Source organism: Elephantulus edwardii, unplaced genomic scaffold (assembly GCF_000299155.1).
Source record: "Elephantulus edwardii isolate Elephantulus edwardi_28Jun2011 unplaced genomic scaffold, EleEdw1.0 scaffold00041, whole genome shotgun sequence".
Lineage (NCBI taxonomy): Eukaryota > Metazoa > Chordata > Mammalia > Macroscelidea > Macroscelididae > Elephantulus > Elephantulus edwardii.
The window spans coordinates 18,923,842-18,943,359 of record NW_006399791.1 but is presented as its reverse complement, the minus strand read 5'-3'; the positions used below and the strand labels follow the sequence as shown (position 1 = coordinate 18,943,359).

Sequence of the window (19,518 nt, the reverse complement as noted above, 5' to 3'; positions counted from 1 at the left end):
GCTCCCCAGGACTAAGCCCCTAGAGCTCCCCACAGGAAAGACTAGTTATACAGAACAGCGTCTCCTGAGCAGGCCAGGAAACTGAGGTAGAACAAAGTCTTGTAAGATGTAGGTTGCCCAGCAACAAGTGCAGGCCTGCTCACCATGACTCCTCCAGCTCTAAGGACATACTTGAAACACAAACAAAAGGTGATGTACTTGTGAGCAGATAATATTACATACTTGACTTTTCTGTCACTATTTTAATAACATACATTTAATGTCACAGAAGCCTTCATGTAGCATGCTATTTGTTTGCTTATTGTTCATAACTTTTAATAGTCTGGCTAGGTAAGCAGGATAAGACACAATTTTGGAGATGAAGAAATGGGTTTGAAAGATTCACACAGCTGGCTCCGACACAAACACTTACTAATGCCTACTAACACTTTAATCCGAGAACATTTAACAAGAGCTCTTATTAAGGGCCATGGACAACTGTCAAGAGTCATCTAAATCTGTACATATCGAGTACTTACATTTTCTTAAGAGGGTCTGCAGAATTGATATAGCCAAAGAGAATCAAATCCCTTCAAAAAATATTTTAGCCTTTCTCAAACAACGTTACTTTTCCCCCCCAGTATCATAATTTTTAACTAACGTTAAGAAAATATTGAGTATAAACATCTGTTAGAAACCGACTTATCACTGACCCTCTACCGAGTTATCAGTATGTAAACTGCACAGGAGGAGACTGTCCACCCTTCTCACTAGTAATAGCCAGTGTACTCGAACCACCAGAGCCTCCACTTTTGGGTTAGCAGCACAATGATCTATGGACTAGGCCGGCCACTGAAGCCCTAATTTCATTTAAGCCCAAGAGTAATACCCAATTAATATCATTCTTCCACATCAACATCAATATAAGCAAATGAGAAAGGGCAAACTCAAAGCTATTCTTTGATTAACTAGAAGTAAGTGTGTTTACTTATATTTATCTGGTATTTGCAAACATTATGATGTTGACGAGGGGCTGAACTGGCCAATCAGCTGGAAGACTCTGGGGCTTGCCCCAAGAATAGCCCAGTTGCATGAAGACCCCCTTTCCATGTGTTAAACTGAGAATTTGGGCTTAAAAGGCTGCAGTAGTCAAAGTACACAGAGACACAGGAGCAGGATAGAGCCTGTGGCAGTCCTGGGGTAGAGCGCTGGCAGTGCCTACACAGCCTCCTGTAGGAAAAAAGCCTCCAAAATGCTTGATCAAGTCAAGTCCCCCATGAAAAACTTACTGTTTTTTCAGCTGCCTCTGGCCTCTTCGTTTTGGACTCCCACTCTCAGACCCGCTACTTGCCTTCAATGTGAGAGAGAGGGAAAATCATTAAATATTTTAAACATAGTTTTTAGGGTCAAAATTAGGCTGCGGTTCAACTAGTCAAAAGATCTAGTCAGAAGAGCAATATTCAAGACGTACAAGCCTCTCTTTAGCATTGAGAATTACGCCTGTTAGTCCTGCTTATCTCCAAAGGCAAGAAACGTTGACTTCAGCTTAACTCTAGAACAACACTGTCCAGTAAAAATCCCTGTGATGATAGAAACCTTCTGTGCCTTCACCGTCCAAGCCAGCTGTCACCTGCCACTGGTCTAATGTGACTACTGACTATATGACTTGATGCAGATGTCAAATTCTTAATTTTATGTCATTAATATAGAATCTAAAAGCCACATGTGGCTAGTGGTGACTATGCTGTTGATTGCCTCCAAGTCGAGCATGACTCATAGTGACCCTATGAACAAAAGGCTTAAAACCCCTCTATGACTAATGACATTTATCAAAGTTCATAGGGTTTCTGGAGGCATGTTATTTAGGAAGTGGATGCCACTCCTGCTTCCAAAGTGGTGACTCTATAGGGTATTAAATCAGCTCTAAAATATCAGAAGATGTCACAATGTTTAGTTAGTGTATCTTTAAAGGTAGTGATTACTAACTTACTTCATTCTAGGTTCAAGATGTTCAAATTATGAACTGGCAGTGCTCTGCCACAAGTACTAGCAAAGTCTATAGCCACAGACCAATTGAGCTCTTTCCACCCAAATTAGGCCAAATAGCAAACTATTACTGCTATCAGCCTCATATTCCTACAGAGAAAGCATTAACTTATACACAAACAAGAAAGATTTGTGAAACTATTTAAGAGTGGTTCAGTAACTAGTCCTAGACACCATGAAAAAGCAAGCAAGGAGACCTCACCAAAAACCCCGCTGAGAGGCCATATGAAATAAAACAACCCAAATACAGCTCGGATGTCAGGCTGAAACATATTTTTAAAGCACATTTATTTACCTAAAGCCCAACCTCAACTCAGTAACATATGACTATAAGTATTTAACTTTATTAAGTTGTAGGCTGGTCCTCCTTAAAATATAGAAAAAGAACTGAGAGATAAAAAAATGTCTCTTCAGAATCCAGTCCATAAAACCTATTTAGTGAACAGATAAGAACCCACAAATGTCACACAAAATTATAACTGGGAGAGAAGTATGGTTCTAGAGAAACAAGAGAATCTGGGCATAACATCACCTTTAAAACCACCAGTCTAGTTGATCACTTACAATTAAATAACAATCATTATGTCTGGAACATATTTTGTTTAAAAGCAACCAAGTATTTCACACTAGGAATGAACCAGAAAAATCAAGTTTAGGGAAATACTTAAGATTCTTCCTTAGGAAAAAATTAGAAACTATTTCTATTATGTATCTGTTCACCCAGCAAAGTATTTATTTAACAAATCTAGGTTACTTTAAAAAGCAAAGTTGCTACAATTAATTTCTCTGTGGGAAAATGCAAATAATAATTAAAACAAGAATTTGAGGTCAGTTCTGTACAATACTCTCGTATATAAAACATTTAAGGCAGGTTCCTTCTTTTTAATTAACATCTTGTCCTACTACATATATTCCCAGAAAGTACTCATTAGAGTCACTGAATTCCCATGTATAAAGTTTACAGTTCTGTTTACAGTAACATAATACTTAAAAGAGTCAGAAAAGACGAGTAAGACAGATATTTTAAATATATCCCTTATTCTATTTTTCCCCCTTACCTCTTCCTTAATATTAAATCTCGAAGGTTCTTGTCTGCTTCGGTTTGACCGCCTAACACCATAAACATCAGGATACTCTTCCCACATCTGGAAAATGAATATTCCATGAGTGAATCCTTTTGTTGATCCCCCATTTACTATTTTCATCATTCATATTGCTACATTTGCCATACAATATTTCTACCAACTGAACTCAAGTAATAAAATAGTGGAAAATATTGTGTTACATTTTGTTTATGAAACAAGCACTATCTTTAAAAAGAATAAGGCATATTATTATTATCCTATAACAAGTGTAAAAGTTCCTCCTCATTACTACGTGGTTATTAAATTATATGCTGCACTGTGGAACATCATTAAAATATTATAGTTAAATTATAATACAGCAAGAAAGACACCAAATGAATCTTACATTTTAAACTGCCTAATGCCATTTCCATTTTGAAAGCAAACTGACTCACTAGAGGAACTCAAAGAACAAGCTGCAGGCCCCATTATGTTTCATTAAATAAGAATCGGGATATTCATGTATTTCTTTCATTCCTCCAGTCACTTAACATGCCAGATACACAAAGATTACGTATTCCTAAGGTTTATCTAAAAGTACTCAGAATGACAACCGTCCTTACTCTAGCACATCTAGTTTTTTCATAACATTAATCACTAGCAATTAATGTTATAACATGATATCTATGAATGATTGTATGGAAAATCAGTATGATTTGTCAATCTCTCAAATAAACATAAATAAATAATTTTTAAATGGAATGTCTTTAAGTAAAAAAATACCAACGTTGAAATGAAAATAAGGATAAAAAAAAAAACAAAACCACACCAAACCAGCCAACAGGATGGCACAAGAAGAGGCATCACAGAGCAAGAATCTAATGGAATCATGTGAGCCCACGTCCTCAGGGGAGAGCGTGATGGCCAAATGAGCTCGGAGTTAGAGCAATAGGTTCAAACAAAAGGCTAAGAATAACCAAGTGGTACAAAGTGTCAAGGGAAGAAGCAACAAAAAGAGAATATCAGAATAAAACTAGCAAATGGAAAAAACAAAAGCCCTATCCACCAATCCCCATGTGCATCCTTAAGGGTTGGATGTCGTGGTTAGGTGCCATCAAGTTGAGTACAACCCATAGCAACCCTATGAACAAGAGATCCAAATCCTGTCCTATTCTGAACCATCCACCAGACACACTCGAGCCCACTGCAGGAGTCACTGAGTCTACCCAACTGATTAAGGGTCTTCTTCTTTTTCACCAACCCTCCACCTTCTCAAGCATGCCGTCCCTCTCCAAGGATTAGCCTCTCCAGCAATATGCCTGAAGTGTGTGAGATAAAGCTTTATCAGCTCTGCCTCCAAAGAGCACTCTGGTTGCCTTTTCTCCAGGACCTTTCTTTTCATTCTCTTGGCCATCCATGGGATATTCAGTACTCTTCTTCAACTCCACAGATCAAAGGCATCAGTTGTTCTTCTGTCATACCTATTCATTGCCCAGCTCTCAGATGCACAGTAAGTGATTGGAAAGGCCATGGTCTGAATCAGACACCCCTGAGTCCTCAAACTGGCATCACTGCTGCTCACTAATATGGAGAGGTCCCTGACTGCAGAGTTTCCCAACACAGTAAGTCTCTCCTGACTTACTGACTGCTGTTACCAAGGGTGTTGATTGTGGATCCACTGGCAACTTCAATCTTTGCATCATCTATAATTATGTTGCCTATTTAACCAGTGGTAAGAATTTTTGTTTTCATGACATTGAGAATCAATCCATAGTAAAGGCTATATTCTTTGATTTTCTGCAGCAAGCACTTCAAGTCCTCCTCAGTTTCAGCAAGCAAGACTGTTTCATCTGCATAACACAGGTTATTGATGAGTCTTCCTTTGATCCTGATGCCACATTCTTCTTCACAGCATCCAGCTTCTCAAATAATTTGTTCAGCATACAGACTTAAATCAGTACGGAGACATGATACAACCTTAATACACTCCTCCTTTCTTAATTTTAAACTAGGTAGTGTTCCCTTGCTCTGTTCACACAACAGCTTCTTGGTCTGGATATAGGTTTTGTACGAGCACAATTAAGTGTTCTAGGATTCCCATTTTTCTCAATGTTAGGTGTAACTTGTTAAAATCTACAAAGTCAAATGCCTTTGCATAATCAATAAAGCATAAATAGACACTCTTCTGATATTCTTTACTTTCAGCCGGGATCCATCTGCTATCAGCAGGATATCTCTGGGGCCACAGCCTCTTCTAAATCCTGCTTGAATTTCTGGTATTCCCTATCTATATACTGTTCTAGCCATTTTTTTAATGATACTGAGCAGTATTTTTCTTGCATGTGATATTAATGATATTGTTCAGTAGCTTCCACATTCTATTGGATCACTTTTCTTGGGAATGGGAACACAGGGATCTTTTTGTCAGTCAGCCAGACAGCTGTCCTCCATATTTCCTGGGATAGACTGGTGAGCGCATCCAGGGTTTCATGTGTTAGTTGAAGCATGTCAATTGGTATCGCATCAATTCTTGGGGCCTTATTTTTTGCCAAAACCTTCCAGGTAGCTTTATAAATGAAATGCAGACAAATTAAGGGCAGATGAATAAATTATTTTTCACTATATCAATTACAGTTCTGATAGCGTAGTGACAAAAAGCTGTACTGCAATCCCAAAGGCACGCAGTTCGAGGCAGTACAAGGCCACCAGCTGCTCTGCAGAAGAAGGATGGGCAATCTCCTCCAGTACATTAACCGCCTCAGAAAACCCACTATGGGTCAGTTCTAATTCTATGGTATACAACAACAACAACATCATCATCATACCAATTAATTTTATCATCTTTAAATACTAGCTAGGTAGTATGGCTCAACTACAGAGACTTTACTACAGTACATCCTAAAATGTTAATAGAGCCATAAACACTGTGTTCAACATTTGTCCCTGGGGACTGAATCACACTCACTGACACAGAGTCAGAAGTGACTCACAGGTGATCCTCCAGCGGGCTTTTCAGAAGCTGTAAATCACAAAAAGGAGAGTGTCCATATTCCTCCCGAGAAGCAGCTGGAGGATTTGAACTATCTGCCTTTGAGTTGACACAACTCCTTACTCAGTAGGCCACCAGAAGCCTCTCCTTGAGAACCAAATCTAAATTCAACTTTTAGGAAAAAGTACTATAAGAAAAGAAAGGGAACAGAAAATAAAGAATCACCTTCAGACATTCTCATCTTAGAAAACAGATCACCAAAAGCACAAACCAATCACGTTTCCTCAGAACCAGGAGGTCAATCCAACTGAAACCCAAACCCACTGATGTAAGTGAATTCTGACCAATGGCAGCAACCCTACAGTACAAAGGAAAACATCCAATAGCAACGGCTGGAAATTCCCACATCGCTCTCCCCAGAGTGACTGTGGGTTCAGTAAACCTCTCAGTTAACAGCTGACCACATAACTACATGCCAACAGAGCTCGTCAACACAAGTATAGCTACTGTTATTCACTTTTGGGAACAAATCATTTTAAACATAAAAGTGTATTTTATTTCATTGGCCTAGAGCTGTACTATTACCTCAAAATTCTTACCTTAGTAATAGTTTCATCTTAGTATTTCTTTTCCTTCTCTCTTAGTTACTCATTATCTTTTAAAATATTTAAAGGCCATCGGTTTAACACTGTAATCCAAGAAAGTCAGTAACAGCTCAGCAAATGTTCACAAACATATGTATACTTACTAGTAAATTGATTATATTTTGATATAATATTACAATCCAGCAGCTTCTAACTAACTAGCCTATTTTCAGTTTTTTATTATAAATAAATAATAGTGATGATACATACTCTTTCCTATCTTACAGCATTTCAAGCACTTTTCCCACTACCAAACCCATGCATCCTAGCCTCTCAAGTTCCTCAATTGATTGCCCTTGGTTTCCTCATCTGTAAAAGAAGGAAAAAAACTAAACCACTTCCATTAAGTGTATTAAAACCAAGTCAGCTCTCAGGAGCCGCCACTGGGTTCCTCTTTATGGGAGGAGGCAGTTGATCTTTCTTCCTGTGGTAACCGGTGGATTCAAACTGTCAGTCAACCTTCAGGGAGTAGTCCCATGCCTTACCCACTATGCTACCAGGGCTCCTAACATGGAATAAATGTCTCTAATTTCACAAAAGTTGACACTAATACTCTTTTCTTCTTCCACTGGTAGGCCTACAAAACAATACCTTAATATCCATTCTTCTCCCACAGAGCAGCTGGTGGCCTTGAACCACATGCTCAGGGGATTGCACCACAGTATTTTGCCACTAGTGTTACCTTCAGTTTTTTTCTAAAAACAATTTTTTCCTTCCATTATTCTGAAAACAAAAGCTATCTTTTTCCTTGCATCATTGTTATCTTTCAATAAGCTCCACAATTGTATTCTAGAAGTCAATTAAAAAAGACATTTGCTAATAAATGTCAATGCTTTTCTGGTATTATTTTGTATAATATAAAAAAGTAACTTAAATCACCTTTTCCAAAGTTTAAAAACCAAAAGCATAAAATTTTGTCTTTGTGACACTACAATTTGATTATTCGTGTAATTGAGTATTTTCCTTACAACCCTGACTTAACTGTATCAATTAGCTGAACAATAAAGAAATAAGCAGAATATTAACAGAAAAAGCATTAAGAATTTTCACTATAGGCAATCCTCAGATTACAAACACATTGTGTTCCCAAGTCTGTCTAAAAGTTGAATTTGTACATAAACTGGAACACTGAGAGAAAGGGTTCTCTGCGTGTGAGCACAAATTTTTATTGTATTTTATATTGGTTTGCTCAATAAGTTCATATACACTGTGTTTCATACTACTCTTCATTCATATTGAGTTTCATACACTCATTCCCATGTAGATACAGTTTAAATCTAATATCAGTTAATCAAATGTTTGTTTGATGATGTAGTATAGTATACCTTTGTATTTATCAAAATCACCTGACACTTCCAGATACACTACAACAGCTATAACATAACACAGTAATAATGTTTTGGTGTACGATACCATGAACCACTTATTATAGGCAGCACCCATTCGTAATTTTGGATGTACCTAGAATTTTTACTACATAGAAGATTTGTGGGGCCTGGTTCCTAACTTCAAGTTGCACAGATAGACGTCAGGCCTATCTAAGCACTGCCTGTATGTGAGCTGACCATGGGGCAACACAGCTCTGGCAGCTGGTCCCAGCAGGTACATTCTTTGCAATACAGGAAAGCCGATACCTTCTTCACATCCGCTATCCGCTCCTTCTTCGATGCTGGTTTCTCCTTGGCTTCTGGAAGGACTGGCTGGGACTTGGACCCTGCAGATTCACTCTCAGACTCCGACTGACTCTCTGAAGATTCGGAGCTGCTATTTGACTCACTGCCATGTCCACTTCCCGGGTCACTGCCCTGCTCACTTTCCGACTGGCTGCCTGAATCTGAACCCGATGCTTCTTCAGATGCCGAATGACTAAATGTTTAAAAAAATGGTTGGAAAAAATATTTAAGAATCTGCTAAATAGCCAAGGCACAATAAACAGACAAAAATGCTACCTGGTTCAATTAATCATTAGTGATTCTTTTTTTAAGTCATTCTTTATAGGTGTCAGACTCATCCAAGAAACATAAAACTACACTTATTTTACACATATGTACACAAAAACCCCAATACAAAGGCTCCCTGCCGTGCAGGGAGCCCCAGACCCAATATATTTAACAATTCTAATGTGAATATGCAGTTAAGAACTTGATTCAAGTAACACATAAGGATTGCTGTTGACCTCCACTCATACCTGCCCCTTCATCTCAAATCACCGTCAGAAGGGAGAAATCAGGTAGGTGGATTACCTCCAAAGAGAACTGCTTTCGTATGGCCTTTAAGCCATATAACGTTTTTGTGGAAGTCTTAGAAGGGCAGGGATTATGCAAATTAGGTCTGTAAAATCCTTGCAGGGATTGAGTAGTTCTCTATGCAAATACGGCCTGCCATAGAGAGTAGTCAGTTCTGCCATTCAACAAGGCTTAAAAGGGCCATTCCCAAAGGGGCTGAAGGGGTGGGGTGTGGGGTCCTCACTACAACAAGAAGAGTCAGAGGCAGGCTCTTGACTCAGAAGAGTGAACACCACAGACAGAAGCCCAGGTTGAGCATCGCAGGGAGGAGTCTGGTCCACAGAGGGCTGACATGCTGGGTGGCCCCAGAAAATCCTGTGCAGGACGCTTCCTGCAGCTGGGCAGAGCAGGGTGCCTGGGAGCCCAAGGACCTGCACACATCAACAGGGGCCCGAGTGTGTCTGCAGGACCTGGACGTCCCCCCAGCAGGCAGCTGCAGGGGTGGCGTGGTGACCAGAGTCCCACAAACTCAGGCTGTGGAGTAGGGGCCAGCAGCAGCAGCTCTGGAAGGGCCAAGTGACAGGGACGCAGACAGCCTGGGTGGGGCGTCTGCCAACCACAACATATCATAGGGGTGTGTCCTGCGGCAGAGCAGAAGCCTCAGAAGCTACACAGGTTCCCAAACATGGTGGTGGCTGGAAGCAGAGGTGATGGGAACACAGCACCAGATCCAAGTATCTGAACGGGGAGCACCATCCAGCAACAGGAGAATGGTCACAGGGACTCTGGGGAAGGGCAAGCACTCTGGTTTGGAAATCGATTGTTGCTTACTGCTCGCCTTTTACAAGTAACAATGATGGCTCTCACTTTGCCGACACTCTTACGCGTGGGGCTTAATCACAGATAAACTTGACACCCAAAAAACAGTCCATATGAGTGGCTGCAAATCTCCTTTCCAGCAGTCTTCTGGTTGTCTAGAAGTCTGAGGCAATGAGAATAAACGGGCATGTACTTACAGTCACCAAACAGAAAGAGGAGTTGGAAGAATGATGCAGCTCTGTCCTGAAAGACAGAGGCAGTACTCTCTGGCCTCACAGTGGGAACATGAGCACCTTGACTCTAGGGTGCAGGGTGTGCTCACAGAGATAAAGGCCTAGGTATGCAAGGCTTAACACCCGGGACACATCCTATGCAACGTGACTGGGACATTGAACAAACATTATAGTTAACAGGCACCAGGGCTGCCACAGGTTGGCCTGGGACCTGAAGTCTGGGTTTTGGTGTTGCCGGCCATGCCTGGTCACCATCCCCCCAGAAGATTTGTGGGCCCTGCCCTCACAGCTCTCTCCCCACCTTGCTCGCTGACTCGACCATCCTCCCTTCCCCTCCAAAGGTTGAACCCAGAATGCCTGTTCTCCATTCCCACCTCCTCCCAGCCCACCTTGGGAGGAGCCTTAGCGGGACAGCAGTGTCCACAGAGCACCCACCTGTGGCATCCTCTTGGTCCCTGCCCTAAAAGCAGCTGTAGTGGGACCAGCTGGGTGACAGGACCCCCTTCCCCTGCAACTCCAGGGCTGAGGACATGGAAGCCAGGGAGCTAGGGAAGGACTGGAATCCACCCTTAGGATAGCACATCCACTAGGTCTGCTTCTCCAATTCAGATTTCTGAACTCTATTATAACCTCACAGGACCACAGGTACATATGAAGACAGATATATACGCTTCTGACACAGCCCTGGTGGATGTTAAGCAACATGCACCTACACTTAAAGTGAGAAATAGACACTACAAGAGGAGACAGATGCCTCAACCTGTGAATGAAAATTGTAGTCACTCAGGGAGGCAAGGAAAGGAGATGGCAAGGGGCAGCAGGGAACGGAGGACAGCATTACTTTAATGAAAAGTCCCTCAAGTTTAGCAGTCAGGAAATGGAAATCCCCACTACGAAGGTGAAAAGGGGTTTCATGATTACAGGCACCTTATCATCTCAAGTGGAAATGGGGTCTTATCAATTCATAAATAAGTCTGTGGGATAATATGGGGAGTCTTCAGATGAATTAGTTCCCAAATCCGTCAGCAAATTGTACATTAAGCCAGGATAATACAGTAAGGGGCATAGCTAACATCAAATCAATGTTTGTCTTATAGTATCCAGTGTGTCCTAGTAAAAACAGATACTTCTAGATATACTCAGACAGCTTTGTTGTAATAGTACTGTTGTTGTTGCTGTGTACCATAGAGTCAGAACCAACCCATCGCTAACCCTCCGGTGGGTTTTCAGAGTGAGTTAATCACATGGGAGGAGACTGCCCACCCGTCTCCCGCAGAGTAAGATGGTGGCTTCAAACTTCGTGCCTTCGGGTTTGCAGCGCAGCTTCCTGCCTCTAGGCTGCCAGAGTAGTGATACTGTTTGGGTGCACATCATAAATAGTTACAACAGGCTTTATGGAGGTGGGTTTTTAACTCTGGGTTGCATATTTCCAGGCCAGGGACTACAACACATTGGAAACTGTGACCGATATAGACAAACAAACCCTCAAGGTCCTTGTCATCACATCAGTGAGCCGAGGATTTTCTGTTAGGATGAAGCCAGGAGTAAAAATCAAGCTTAGGGGAAATGAGACGCTTGACCTTGGTACCCTCTCTCGAAGTCTCACTGTGGTAGATTCAGAACCAACTCCTGGCTGACCCTTCAGTGTTTTCAAAGGCTGCAGATCACACAGAGGATTACCAACAATCTGTAGAGTCACTGGTGGATTCCAACCCCCTGCTTTTTCTATTTTGTTTTTGGCATTAAAGCACTCCAATTCCATTTTTTTATTTCGTTTACTTACAACGTTCATATACCTTGTCTTTCACACTTTTTCATTTACATGGTTTCATACAATCATTCTCATGCAATGTTTCATAAAATTAATCCCCACTGGACTTTGCCCGTCATTACCATCTTCACCTGAGAAGGGTGAAGATGAGTAGGGGTGAAACTCCTACCTGCTCTCTGGCAAATTGTACATGAGACCATCAGGCAAGGCAAGGGAGGTGGGGGGTGGATAAATAACCTACTATTAGTTTATGCATTACTTTAACTATGTCTTATAACAACTCTTATTAGGCATTATTCCCTTGTGAGAAATGAGAACACTGATGTGTTTTAAGTAAGTTGGCCAAGGACCACTCTGGAATGCATGTGAGGTGAGAGGGAGAAGGGAACAGTGACTACAAATCAAGCTGGACTCTAAAGTCCATCCATGTCCTACCAGAACTCTATAGCTCGGTAAATAGATCTTAACTCTGCTATGTCGTCATTATGTGTTGTCATGTGCCGCTGAACTAAAACCGATTCAGCACACTCTCCAGTGATTTTTCAGAGGATGTAAACTGCATGGGCAGGGACTTCCCATCCTGCTCAGGTGGATTCGAAACTGTGGATTGGAAACACAGCTCCTTGCTCACTGGGCCACTATCGCTCTCCATCTCTGTCAAATAAGGCCCAAAACCACCACAGAGGCATCCCTGCAGCAAGTGACTCTGTATTTTAAATGCCTCACAATTGTTAGATCCCATGACCCTTTGCACAGCCTAGAAGAAGGCCAACAGGGTGGCACCTACGGTTTCAGGGCCAGTTTCAGACCACCCCAGGCAAAATCTTGAAACATCTGCCGTACTTCTCCTGCAGGGTCATGAAACTCTCTAATGCCAAAGCCTTACTCCAAAATCAGATTTCCCTAGAGCAACAGAAGAAACAGAAGGTACAGGAAGAAACGGACTGTGTGGCTCCCAGCTTCCATGGACAATGGCCTCCCCCACCACGAGACCAGAATGAAACACCCGGCTGAACCTTCTGATCAACTGACCAAGGAAGGACGTGCAGAGGTATTTATATTCTCACTGAATTTTCTAGAGACAGGGCCTGGACAAACCACTGAAACTATTTCCTGCGGTGTCCTTTAAAAAAAGAAAAAACAATTCTGAATCACATAATTATGTCTGTTTCCAAGACATCCCACGTGCCTTGAGGTGACTCTTCTGGAGGGCCGAGCTCCACAATCTCACAGGTCAACTAGGTCAATTGGCAAGATTTGGTTCCTAAAGATAATGCTCTACTTCGTAGGTTGAGGAGTTCTGTCAAGCGTCTTAAAAGTTTCAAAGTGGTCATCTATCATACTACTGAGCTCTTCCCAGCTGGACAGAAAGTAAGTGCATGAGGCCAATGACTCAAGGTAAAAATAAGCCCACAGAACTATGTCCCACATGAATCGCAGCCTCTCCTAGGCTAAGATCAGAAGCACTGGTGCATGGCTATTAGAAGAGGTCCATATTTGTTCCCATTCCCAAGAAAGGTGATTGAACTGAATACGGAAACGATCGAACAAAATCATTAATAACACATGCAAGCAAAATACTGAAAATCATTCAAAAACAGCTGGAACAGCACATAGATAGGGAACTTGGAGAAGTTCAAGCAGGATTTAGAAGAGGCTGTGCCACCAGGGATACCACTATTGATGTCAGACATATTTTGACTTAAAGTAAGGAATATCAGAAGAATGTCTATTTGTGCTTTATTGCTTTATTATGCAAAAGCATTTGACTGTGTGGTTCATAACAAGTTGTGGCTGATGTTAAAAAGGAGTCCCAGAGCACTTAATTGTGCACATATGGAACCAGGAGGCTGTTGTGTGCATAGAGCAGGAGAATACTGCATGGTTTAAAATTAAGAAGAGAGTTATGTCATGTTCCATTCTCTTTCCAAAGGTATTCAATCTATATGCTGAGCAAATTATTCAAGATGCTAGACTCTATGCAGAGGAATGTGGGATCAGGACTGGAGGGAAACTCAGTAATCTGCACTATGCAGATGACACAACCTTGCTTACTGAGAGGACTTGAAGAACTTATTGCAGAAGATCAAGGAATGCACCCTTCTGTATGGACTGCATCTAAGTATCAAGTATCTAAGTATTCTTACCACTGGATCAAATCATGATGGATGGAAGAGAGATTGAAACTGTCAACAACTTCATCTTGCTTGGATCCAAAATGAACACCCTTAATACCAACAGTCAGGAAATAAGGAGACGCATTACACTGAGTAAGTCTACAGTTAGGAATCTCTCCAAATTATTAAGGAGTAATCGTGTCAGTTTGAGGATGAAGGTGCAATTGAGTTAGGCCATAGTTTTCCCAATTACTTGCTTTGCATCTGAGAGCTGGGCAATGAATAAGGATAAGGATGTGGTGTTCTACAAGAGCACTGAACATCCCATGGATGGCCAAAAGAACAAACAAATATGTGTTAGGGTGAAGCTGGAGTGCTCTTTGGAGGCAACAATGATGAGGCTTCATCTCACATACTTTGGGCATGTTGCTAGGAGGTGCTATTCCTAAGGACAAGATGCTAGGGAAGGGGGGAGGGTCAGCAAAGGAGACGAAGACCCTCCACTAGGTGTACTGACAAGGTGACACAAGGGTGCTTGTGTCAGGAGGTGTGAGGATGGCACAGAACAGAACAGGGTTCAGATCTTTTGTTCATAGAATCGTTATGAGTCCTACTCGACTCTATAGCACCTAACAGCAGCATGCTGACAGGGGATGCAGTAGGTGGGTTCCAGTTACAAAATGAGGGAAAAATGTAGACCTGAGCTAAAATTCTTAAGATATTAATGGATCTGCACCATCAAGACTACAGTCCTACACACATTTCACCTAGAATGAAGCCAAAGAATTAGCCTACAAAATAAACAATAAACAGTGACACCTGTGAAGAATATGGTCCTTTAAACAATTACCTATGTGAAGGAAAATGTCACCAGTTATATGAGAGCAAAGATGAGAAAGCAAGAAGGGGAGGGACACCAGATGGATGGACAGGGGGCAGGCAGGGTGGAAACGGTGCTGGCACAGACAACACTGTGGAAACTGGAAGCAACATCGCAAAACAATCTGTGCATGATAACGTGCTCTATAAATTTTCAGCTAAAGTAATAAATAATAAATAATCTAAGAATTCTTTTCAATCTGTATTTGGAACAGATCATCTGGGAGGCTAGACTTTATGAGGTGGAGTGTGGTCTCAGGATTGGAGGAAGATTCATCAACAACTGTGTTATGCAAATAACATAATCCTGCTTGCTCAAACTGAAGATGACCTGAAGTGCTTGCTGCAAAAGGTAAAGGACTGTAGTCTTCAATATGGATTGAAGCTTAACATCAAGACGACAAAGATTCTCAACACTGGGCCAACTGGCAGCACCACAGTGGATAAAGAAGAGACTGAGATTGTTAACAGCTTCAGTTTATTTGGCTCCACAATTAACACTCTTGGTACCAGCAGCCAGGAAATCAAAAGATGAACTGCATCAAGAAAAGTCTGCTGTCAGGGACCTCTCCAGAGTACTGAAAAGCAATGATACCAGTCTGGAGATTAAGGTGCGCCTGATCCATGCCATGGTCTTTGCAATTACTTGCTCAGCATCAGAGACCTGGGCAATGACTAAGGATGATAAAAGAAGAATTGATGCCTTTGAGTTGTGGTGCTGAAGAAGAGTACTGAATACACCATGGACTATGAAGAGTACAAACAGATTTGTCCTGAGGGGGCGAAATCAAGCTACTCCTTGGAGACAAGGATTTTGAAGCTCCATCTTACATACTTTAGGCACATGGCCAGGAGGGATCAATCTTTGGAGAAGGACATCATACTTGGAAAGGTGGAGGGACAGTGCATGAGAGGAACACCCTGGATAAGATGGACTGACAGTAACTGAGTAATGGGCAGATGTGTCAGAGACAGTGAGATTGGCTCAGGATATAGCAGAGTTCAGAGCTGTTGTACATAAGGTCACTATGAGTTGCAAGCGACTTGATGGCACATAACAATTCTTAGAACCAAACAAGTTTAGCTTAACCAAAGAACATCCATCCAAAACAACTATGAGGTATCATCTTACCCCAGTAACAATAGCAAAGATCAACAGAGCAGCAAACAACAAATGCTGGCGAGGTTGTGGAGAAACTGGAATCCTTATTCACTGTTGGTGGGAGTGTAAAATGGTACAATCACTATGGAAGGCAGTATGGCGCTGCCTCAAAAAGTTGGAAATAAAAATACCATTTGATCCAACAATTGCACTACTGGGAATATACCCTGAAGAAACCAGAACTCCCACCCAAGCAGATTAATGAACACCCATGTTTATTGCTGCATTGTTCACAATAGCAAAGAGATGGAAGCAACCCAACTGTACATAAGCATAAGAATGGATTGAGAAGCTGCGGTATATTCCCACAATGGAATACTACACAGCACTGAAAAACAAGAAACTCATGAAATATTATACAAAATGGGTGACCCTGGGGAACATTAGGCTGAGAGAAATATCTCAGTCACAAAAGCACAAATACCACATAATATCACTGTTATAAAACAGGACTGACATTGGGTGTTAGGAAAACTAAGGAAAAAAAAATGAGTAAATAATGAACACTGCATTGGAACAGATCAGGGAAAGCCTGTTTAAAAAGGAATATATGATTAGGCATTATCTCCATGACTATTGTCCAGAATAAGAGGCGCACAGCAAGGTGCGGGGGGGATATTGTGCAACAATGAATGAATTTTTTTAAAGAGAAAAATGAACTGGCGGGGGTAGGGAAGAAAATGTGCCACAATGAATGAATGGGAATCCAAGTTTTCTATAAACTTTAAAATCACAATAAAAAATTATATAAAATGACATTAAAAAAATTATATATATATGTAACATCTGCCTTGAGCATTGTGCTTTTTTAAGATTAATGTTATTATACATAGTTTGGATCAACAGCAACTTGAAAGATTGGATAAGAAAGTTTGGGGCTTGCAAGTTTATGCTAATAAAAACACCTCAAGAAGAGTATCAAAGTGATAACATTAACGTGAAAGACAACATCATGTGTAGAACCTGTTTGTTGAGTTGTTGCATGATCTGTTATATATATTCTCCATATAAAAGAAATCAGAGACCTCTGGTGGCCTAGTGGCAAGAAGCTATGCTGCAATCCCAAAGGCATGCAGTTCAAACCTACCAGCTACTGTGCAGGAGAAAGATGGGCAATCTCCTCCCATGAGATTAACTGCCTCTGAAAACCCACTGAAGGGTCAGGTATGGGTCAGATTCGACTGGATGGTAAACAACAAAAGAAATCAAGTTCCCTTCTGACACCAAGGTCTTCTTAGGTGACACCTATGGCTGAGTTAATACAGTTCATGGCACTAGTTAGAAGGGCTTGTGCTTGGAGAATGGCATGCAGGTGGGCACAGTGGCATCTGAGAAGAGGAAGACCCTCCATGACATGAATTGAGTCACCACAACACAGGCTCATGCACTGCACTGGCGGCGATGGGGCTGGTAAGGGACCGCTCGCTATAACTAGTAACCAGTCAACCTTGTATGAATTTCTTGTGCAGCTGTGTATTTCTGTATTTGAGAGGGAGTCCTAAAAACATAAGATGCTGTTTTTATGTAAAAATCAGCCATATTTCTATCAGTATATATGCATGTAAATCTACATCCGTGATGAAATTACTAACAGTGGTTTTCTCCAGAGAAATCAATAGATTGCTTGAAACAGTTCAAGTGCATTAGCTATTTAATTCTAAGATAAAATCAAACCCAAAAGGTAAGCATCAAATCTTACTTCCCGCTGCAGACTGAGCAAGGTAGATGTGATCAGGGTTTCCACTAACATTTAATGACTGAGGCTGGTAGTTGACAGTTCATTTGAGAGGTCTCAAATGTCTCGTGTCTCAAATAGTTCTGAATAAGCTGACTAAACAAGGCAAACTCAGAGCCAGGAATAAAACACACTCCCCTAGTTCTACACAACATGAGCCAAAGATGCCAATCAGCCTAGTAATACTGAGTGATTTTCAATTCTTTTTGGACGCCATACACCAAATTTAATAATTATTAAACATATGCAGGTGGCACATGCTTTTTAAAGTCTTAATAGTGTGATTACTCACTTTGATTCGCATACTTCTCGAAGGGCAAAGTTCTTAAATGTTGAAATAGAAAAAAAAAGTTAAAAAGAAGAACTAAAACATCTCTCCACTTAGACCACTGGCAATCAAATTACTCTCTCAAAGGACAGGTGGGAAATACACAGCTTTTCCATTAATGTCTAATTGTAGGACTAAATGCTATCAGTCCTAAGCTGTAGGTTATGACTTAGAACAGCAGAGATAAATCAAAAGCTCAAGTCTCTAATCACCAGAGTTAATGAGGTAGATAAGGAGTCTTTAACTAGGCTTTTGCTTAAATAATAAAGTAAGGAAGTTACTTGATGTCCAGGGAAACTAAAAGTTATAAGACAATTAAAACCAGAACTCTCATGAAAAACAAGTTTATATGAAACTTCAAATTCAAAATGGCTGACTTAAAATATCTGACTGAACAAATTATAGCTGTAAGTGACCCAAGACACATCTTAGTTATAAAATGTTAACAGAAAGTGGCGTTTTTGTCACTGTTCTTAGGGGCCATGGAGCTGGCGACCCACAGTGACCCTATCTATGAGCAGCTCAACGCCGCTTCTATCCAGTGCCATCCCTGCCTTCTAAGACACTCGAGCCCACTGTTAGTCACTGTGTCAAACCATCTTGTTGAGGGTTATTTGAGAAACAACATTCCTTTCATTTGTGAGTAAACATTATTTGGCACCTCTTCAAGTCTCTAAAGCAAAATTGGCATAATTAAATATTTCTGACCCCTGAACTTTGAAAGCAAGTGATATTACAGTTTTGTTTTGTTTTTTTTTAAAGTCTTTTTTTAACTGTGATTTTGGTGAAAGTGTAATCCACTTTTCCTTTCTAAACTACCATTCTCAGAGTAGCCACAAGAGGGCCACAGTGCAGTATTTCTGTTCAAAGAGCAAGTCTGTGCGTAACTGCCCAACAGCCACCATTTCAGGACTTTTGACTGGATTTCTTAACTTACAAAATGGCTGTACTGCTTAGCAGAGCTTGGAATTTGTTTGTGAAAGCAAAACCTGGCAGAAACACAAAACTTACGACACTGGCATTTCTACCAGTGGTAAAATATTTATGACAGGCATGTGTAAAGCAGTATTACATAAAATTGGATAACGCTAAAAAAATTCATTATCCTTATTTTAAAAATGCTTAAACAAAACTTGGGCATGTAACCCTCGTAACCTGTGTGCCTGTCCACCTTTATTACAGAATTCACAATATTCATGTCTCTAGATTGGTGTACTTCCCATCTGAAGATTCCTCAGTTAAACCAACCAGGACTGATGCACAACATTCATTCTCATTACTCCTGTGTCTTAAAAGACAAAGCTAGCACATATTAAGCCACATCTCCCCCAGAGTCTAAAATTTCTTTTTTTTTCCACAGGCATTGCTCTGGAGTTGGAATCAACTCAAAGTTGACCTACCCTCCCAGTCGGCTTTCAGAGGCTGCAAACTGTGCACGTGAAGATGGCTCATCCTTCTCCAGCAAGCCACTGGGGCTTGAACAGTCAAGAGGGTAACACTGCATGGTTCAAAATTAGGAAGGGTGTA

General features: G+C 41.0%; 1 protein-coding gene across 1 annotated transcript in view; it reads right to left on the bottom strand.

Moving 5' to 3' along the window:
- CHD2 (chromodomain helicase DNA binding protein 2) overlaps nucleotides 1-19,518 on the bottom strand; it is a 143,156-nt gene that overhangs the window by 106,369 nt on the left and 17,269 nt on the right. The window contains exons 3-5 of the mRNA XM_006885193.1: nucleotides 8,357-8,588; nucleotides 3,084-3,170; nucleotides 1,269-1,330 (exon numbers count right to left, since the gene is read on the bottom strand). Of these exons, the coding sequence (XP_006885255.1) occupies nucleotides 1,269-1,330; nucleotides 3,084-3,170; nucleotides 8,357-8,588 (381 nt within the window). The remainder of the gene's footprint in view (nucleotides 1-1,268; nucleotides 1,331-3,083; nucleotides 3,171-8,356; nucleotides 8,589-19,518) is intronic.